This window comes from Camelina sativa, chromosome 16, assembly GCF_000633955.1.
Source record: "Camelina sativa cultivar DH55 chromosome 16, Cs, whole genome shotgun sequence".
NCBI lineage: Eukaryota > Viridiplantae > Streptophyta > Magnoliopsida > Brassicales > Brassicaceae > Camelina > Camelina sativa.
The window spans coordinates 28,467,583-28,474,435 of NC_025700.1; the positions used below are offsets into that span (position 1 = coordinate 28,467,583).

The 6,853-nt window shown below is 39.5% G+C and overlaps 2 protein-coding genes across 10 annotated transcripts in view; both read right to left on the minus strand.

The window, feature by feature from the left end:
• Positions 1-4,191, minus strand: part of LOC104753022 (AT-hook motif nuclear-localized protein 5) — a 4,895-nt gene extending 704 nt beyond the window's left edge. Inside the window, exons 1-6 of one of the 3 annotated variants that reach the window (XM_019238549.1) lie at positions 3,690-4,191; positions 2,337-2,737; positions 1,731-1,798; positions 1,524-1,655; positions 1,278-1,436; positions 728-884 (exon numbers count right to left, since the gene is read on the minus strand). In XM_019238549.1, coding sequence (XP_019094094.1) covers positions 728-884; positions 1,278-1,436; positions 1,524-1,655; positions 1,731-1,798; positions 2,337-2,737; positions 3,690-3,790 — 1,018 coding nt within the window. In that variant the 5' untranslated portion in view covers positions 3,791-4,191. Of the gene's footprint in view, positions 1-347; positions 885-1,277; positions 1,437-1,523; positions 1,656-1,730; positions 1,799-2,336; positions 2,757-3,288 lie in introns of those variants that run through there. The other 2 variants (XM_010475292.2, XM_010475291.1) reach the window with 2 other exon arrangements.
• Positions 5,838-6,853, minus strand: part of LOC104753019 (AT-hook motif nuclear-localized protein 5-like) — a 3,939-nt gene continuing 2,923 nt past the window's right edge. For 6 of the 7 annotated variants that reach the window (XM_010475288.2, XM_010475287.2, XM_010475284.2 and 3 more), the window contains 2 exons: positions 6,576-6,667; positions 5,838-6,448 (listed from right to left, as the gene is read on the minus strand). In XM_010475288.2, coding sequence (XP_010473590.1) covers positions 6,161-6,448; positions 6,576-6,667 — 380 coding nt within the window. In that variant the 3' untranslated portion in view covers positions 5,838-6,160. Of the gene's footprint in view, positions 6,449-6,575; positions 6,741-6,853 lie in introns of all 7 variants that reach the window. The other variant, XM_010475290.2, reaches the window with a different exon arrangement.

The following is a 6,853-nucleotide window of genomic DNA, read 5'->3' on the forward strand; positions in this document are numbered from 1 at the left end:
TTTTTTTTTTTTTTTTGGTCACAAAACCTTTAAATAGAGTCTGCTTTGTGACGTCTGAAGAAAACTCGGTTAAAGTCACAGTAAACGCCTCTTGTCTGTTTATGTTACTTTGAATTTTCTTGCGCAACTCTTTTCCTGCGACTTCAGAACATTTCATGGTTCCTTGACTCCTTCGAGGACGTCAGGTAGAGTCAAGGACGTCAGATACAAAAACCATGAAGTCTAGAAGATTCTCTACACATTCTTAGAATTTATGCCAACCCTCTGCAGGGAGTATAATCATCGTCGCATCTTTCTTCACCTTCCTTCTCATAAAGCCATTACAAGAGCAAATAAATCGGAACTAGTACAAATATAGTTAAAACATCTCCTTAAAAAGCCTGAAAGTGGGGGTGGTTCTGTTACATTTAACAATGTTAGAAGGTACTGAGAGATCTGGTCTCAAATCCTTAAATGTCTGGTTTTAACATTCCCAGAGATAAGATAAATCTACAACAACAAAGATATGTACAGCACTCACATTCTGTATGCTGCTGCTTCTTCTTCAAAGACTAAAGGGTGGTGGTGGTAGGAAGAAAGACTAATGTTTTTGTTTAGAATCATCCACGAGTCAAATCAATATCAGTGAGTAGGGTTCTACTCGAGTCAAGTGATCTGCCTGAGCCTGAACCTGAACCGGGCCATCCGCTCATTCCCTGAGCTGAGAAGTTCTGTGGCGTCTGCTGACCCGCCGATGCTTCTGGTTCGGGTGCACTAGCTGGTGTGGTCTCCATGTCGCTATTGTTTTGCTCTTCCTTTGGTTCTTTTTCTTGTTTGATGGTCTTGTTGTTATTGGTAGTATAGGACTTTACACTTGCTCCGTATACAAAACTACAAGCTACCACCTTCAAAATTACAAACAAGTTTTTCAGTTTATGAGACACATTACATATAAACAGATCCAAACAAACAAAACAATGTTTTAAACTTTTGTATTCCGGGTAGCACAAATTTTATACCAAACAATTACAACCAAAACAAAACTTCACGGAACCAAACAAAAATTACAATAAATAAACATTATGTATCAGAAATGAACCATTTACTTCTTTGTTTAGGTTTGTTAGTCCAAAACTGAGCTGAACTAAAAATTGTTAAACGGACACTGACAAGGTAAAAGCACCAAAAACTGAGTATAAATTTTGTGTAAAGATGCATTCAAACACATGTAAACAGCACAAACAAATCATTAAATATGATGTTTAGATTCACTTTTCAACCATTAAGATTCAAAGTACCTGAACGAGGCTGGCTGCGATAAGCATTCCAATTCCACCACCAATAACATGACCTTCAATACCAGAAAGAGAGACACTCAAACCGCCTGTTCGACTTTTGGATCCACCTTCTTCATTCACCAGATAAGATCCACCTAAACTTAGAATCTCAAAACGTCCCTATAGAACACAAAGAAGGGATAAGAATCTTTAGTTTTCCATGTTTTCATTCTTTTTTCCGATTAACTGATTGAACGATTTTGAAACCTCGAATGTTAATGAAGGTGCTGTTGAAGCGGGTTCACGCAGAGTGACTGAAGAAACCGTTCCAGTGCCTGACATTATACATAGAGCCCGAGGTCTTTTCTGTGAAAAGGACAAAACTTTCGAGACAATGTCCTACAAGAAAAATATAAAGACGAAACTGAAAAGCTGCATAAATCATTAAGATTGAAAGGAGTTTTGAGAGTTTACTTCTCCTGCTCCAACGCTGATGACATGAGGTGCAAAAGCAAATCCAGCTGATGTATTCATCCACTCACCTAAAGTAATTAACAGAGTTAAGTGACATTATAATGACCAAATACTTATCTCAACACAAGTGGATCAGTCATATTACTCTTTCACAGCTGAGTAGCAGTAACCTACCAATTGATGCTGAGTAGCAGTAACAACAGAGCTAAATTGGTAACCTAATTTGACCATAGAATCATCTTAAGCTTGACCATAGAATCATCTTAAGCTTTCTAGCATCCAAAATCTAGCTCTAATCATAAGACCCCAGCTCGTGTTCAATGTATGTAGAAGAAAGTTGTTCTAAAGATAACATTTTGTATCTAAAATCAAGAAACTGATTTCGTCCAAATCTACTAATGCTGAGTTGACTAACCACATCCTAATGACCAATTACTCATACTCATCTGTTGTTGAGTGGCAATAACAACAGAGCTAAAGAAACAAAACAATAACTTAACCATAGCTTCTACCATTCAAACTTTCACCTAATCACAAAAGATCCAAGCTCATGTCCTAAGCAACAACTAAACTAGATCAAGTACAGAGAAAAACTTGAGATCTCACCAAGATTAGCCAAACGTTGCTTCCTTCCAGTTCCAGGGGGTCGACCTCTGGCTCGTTTAGGTGCATTAGGATCAGACATTGAAGAAGAGTCCTTAGACTTCTTACTAACACAAGGCATTGGAGAAAGCCCTAAAGAAACTTGTCCCTCAGGAGCATACTTTCTCGGCCTTCCACGTTTCTTCTTAGCCATCGGTGTCTCCGGCGGTGGCTGAGGCTGCGACAAAGGCGGCTGAACCGCCGCAGAAGAACCCATCCCCATGTGAATGCTGTGTCCGAAATCAGAGTACCTCTGCTGCTCAGCCATGGAGAAAGGAGGCCCTGGGTTGCTAGCCTGAGGGTGATGAATGTTAGGGTTTAACATTGGCCTCATCCTGGGAGGTGGCGGAGGCGGCGCGTGAAACCCACTCGCGACTTGGGAAGGTGTAAGATTGGTAANGTGACATTATAATGACCAAATACTTATCTCAACACAAGTGGATCAGTCATATTACTCTTTCACAGCTGAGTAGCAGTAACCTACCAATTGATGCTGAGTAGCAGTAACAACAGAGCTAAATTGGTAACCTAATTTGACCATAGAATCATCTTAAGCTTGACCATAGAATCATCTTAAGCTTTCTAGCATCCAAAATCTAGCTCTAATCATAAGACCCCAGCTCGTGTTCAATGTATGTAGAAGAAAGTTGTTCTAAAGATAACATTTTGTATCTAAAATCAAGAAACTGATTTCGTCCAAATCTACTAATGCTGAGTTGACTAACCACATCCTAATGACCAATTACTCATACTCATCTGTTGTTGAGTGGCAATAACAACAGAGCTAAAGAAACAAAACAATAACTTAACCATAGCTTCTACCATTCAAACTTTCACCTAATCACAAAAGATCCAAGCTCATGTCCTAAGCAACAACTAAACTAGATCAAGTACAGAGAAAAACTTGAGATCTCACCAAGATTAGCCAAACGTTGCTTCCTTCCAGTTCCAGGGGGTCGACCTCTGGCTCGTTTAGGTGCATTAGGATCAGACATTGAAGAAGAGTCCTTAGACTTCTTACTAACACAAGGCATTGGAGAAAGCCCTAAAGAAACTTGTCCCTCAGGAGCATACTTTCTCGGCCTTCCACGTTTCTTCTTAGCCATCGGTGTCTCCGGCGGTGGCTGAGGCTGCGACAAAGGCGGCTGAACCGCCGCAGAAGAACCCATCCCCATGTGAATGCTGTGTCCGAAATCAGAGTACCTCTGCTGCTCAGCCATGGAGAAAGGAGGCCCTGGGTTGCTAGCCTGAGGGTGATGAATGTTAGGGTTTAACATTGGCCTCATCCTGGGAGGTGGCGGAGGCGGCGCGTGAAACCCACTCGCGACTTGGGAAGGTGTAAGATTGGTAAAGGCTCCTCTCTGAAGATAGTACTGAGGATGCGAGCCTGGAAATGCCATAGCTTCTCTCCCATCCATGCATTAAAAACCCTAAATTACAACTCTCTCTAAGAGATTTTAAAAAAGGAAACTTTTCTCAAAAAAAACAAAAATTTATCAACCAACTAGAAATCGTAAACCCTAAATCCCCAAAGTAGTAAAGAGAAACAACAATGGCGGGTTTTTATAATATACCCAGTAATCAAGTCGGGTCTTTTCAGCTATGGATTCAAGATCCAAAATTGTTTCAATGAACCCTAGAAAAAAAAAGGCTAAATCTTGAGTTCACTTAGAAATCGAGAAAGTAAATTACAGATTTGAAATGTATGTAGACAAAACAGTTAAAAGTAGCTCCTCGTACTGTTACAGTCTCCTCTAGCAGAGAAAGCAAATCTCAGAAAAAAAAAAAAAAAAAAAAGGAGACTGAAGAAGAGAAAGGAGCGTGACGAAGACGACCCTTGTTTTCTATTTATATATTTCTTTTAATTAATATTGTGTTATTGTCTTCTTTTTTTCTCCCTTTTTTGAGAATATTAAATTTGGTTTGTTTGAGATTTTTATTTATTTATTAAAAAGGATATAGACTTTCTTGAATGATTTTATAACAAAATCTAATAATGTCTCATTACATCTCTCTGACTGAAAACGAAATTTATTAGTCACTGGGAATATTATTCATTAATATTTAATGCTTTTCATGAATAAATTATCATCTTGTTGGAAGAACATCTACTAAAAAAAAACTAAAATATCAAAACATTTATTATGGGGCAATTTTTGTTTATATTTATTTAAATTTACTATTTTAATTAATTTTCTAAGTATTTCGGATACTTCAAAGCCAAATACACTAGTCTTTTTTTTTTTACGATCAAACCCCATATATTAAATTATCGAAAGAGAGCCAATTAGGTACCGACGAGCTTACATAGGAAAAACAGAAACCTCGTGCTCTTGCACATTTCGCAAGTTTATCGGCATGAATATTATCCTCTCGGGAAATATATCTAATACTAAAATTAGCAAATCTATCTCTGAAATGAATAAAATCCTTCAATTCTGATGAAAAGGTCGGCCAATCCTCGATATTAGACGTCATCCTTAGGAGGTCTGAACAATCCGTAGCAAAAAGGGCTTTATCCAAGTCCAACGCTAATAAGCACTCCATAGCCCAAATAAGGGTATCTAACTCTGCATGTAATGGGGATAAGCTTCTGCGCGATCCTTTTAGCCCCATGTGCAGGATTCTATCACCGATAGACGCAATCCAGCCATGCCCACTCCTATCCACCTCTGTATGCCAAGATCCATCTATAAAGCATACAAGGGATTCTTGAGGAATTGGGATCGAAGGTATGCATGCTTCTACTACCGCTGGTGCTAAGTCTCTGTTATTTGCTCTTCTCCAAACTTCTTCTTCTTGGATAGCTTTCTCCAGTGTATCTTGCGGAGATTCAGAGATATTTTCAAACACTTTCTTATTTCTTGCCTTCCAAATGTACCACATCATCCACGGGAACATTCTCAAGTTTTGATCAGTTGCACCAGAGTCTCTGCCACGCCCATATAGAAAATCGAGGTTGCTATATAGGGAAGATGAAGGGAACACCATAGGATGGGAAGGGATTGTCGATAAAGCCCATACTTGACGTGCTGGGGGGCATTCAAATAGCATATGGTTTATAGTTTCCTCCTCCGCTCCACATCTAGGACAATCTTTATCTCTACCAATATGGCGATAATGCAGGCGTTGACATGTTGCCAAGCACCCAGTCACACATTGCCAAACGAAATGCTTAAGCTTCCGTGATGTTTTTAACTTCCATGCTTGCGCCTTAAGTGTCGTAACACTAGGTCCCTGAGAAGGGAGGTCGCAAGCAGGGCGAGAGATAGCTCTCGCGGCTTCGTATCCAGATTTAACGGTATAATTTCCAGACTTTGTCAGAGTCCAAGAATAGCCGTCCCTCGAGGCATTCAAGCTCGGTTTAATCCCCAAAATAAGGGTAATTTCTTTCGGGGGGAAGAGTTCCCGAAGACGTTCAATTTTCCACTTTTTTGTGTTGAAATCTATCAAGGTGTTAACACAAATCAAAGGATTTCTCTCACTAGTTAAACTTTGGGGTGGCCGTGCTGGCGACCAAATACACTAGTCTTTCAGTGAACAACACAACTATTGAAGTTGTTGGTGAACACAGAAAAACAAAGAGTTAAAATCTCCTTAAATAGCCTGAAAGCAGGGAGTTCAGTTACATTAACAATGTTAGAAGGAACTGAGAAATCCCTTCTCAATCATGAAATGTCTGGTTTTAACATTCCCAGAGAGAGAAATCTACAACAACAAAGATATGTACAGCACTATGTATGCTGCTGCTGCTTAAGAGACTAATAATGCTTTTTTTTGGTTTTGAATCATCCGCGAGTCAAATCAATATCAGTAAGTAGGTTTCTGCTAGACTCTAGTGACCTTCCTGAGCCTGATCCAGAACCAGGCCATTCGCTCATTCCCTGAGCAGCTGAGAAGTTTGGTGGCGTCTGCTGACCCGCCGATGCTGCAGCTTCTGGTGCACTACACGGTGTGCTCTCCAAATCGCTATTGTTGTGCTCTTCCTTTGGTTCTTTTTCTTGTCTGATGGTCTTGTTGTAATTGGTATTATAAAACTTTGCACTTGCTCCATATACAAAACTACAAGCCACCACCTTCAAAGTAACAAAAAAGTTTTTCAGTTTAAGAGACACATTACATATACAACTAAACATTCGTATTAGTTGTTTCCCCTCGTTATAGCTTCACTTTTCAACCATTACGAAGATAAACTCAAAATACCTGAACGAGGCTGGCTGCGATAAGCATGCTAATTCCACCGCCAATAACACGACCTTCGCCATCGCCATCAGAAAGAGAGACACTCAACCCGCCTGTTCGACTTTTGGATCCACCTTCATCATTCACCAGATACGATCCACCTAAACTTAGAATATCAAAACGTCCCTAAGGAAAACAAGAAAAAAGGATTCTATTAGAAATCTCTTTCCAGGTTTTGTATTTTCTCGATTAACAGAATGAACGATTTTGAAACCTTGAATGTTAAGTGAGGTGTTGTT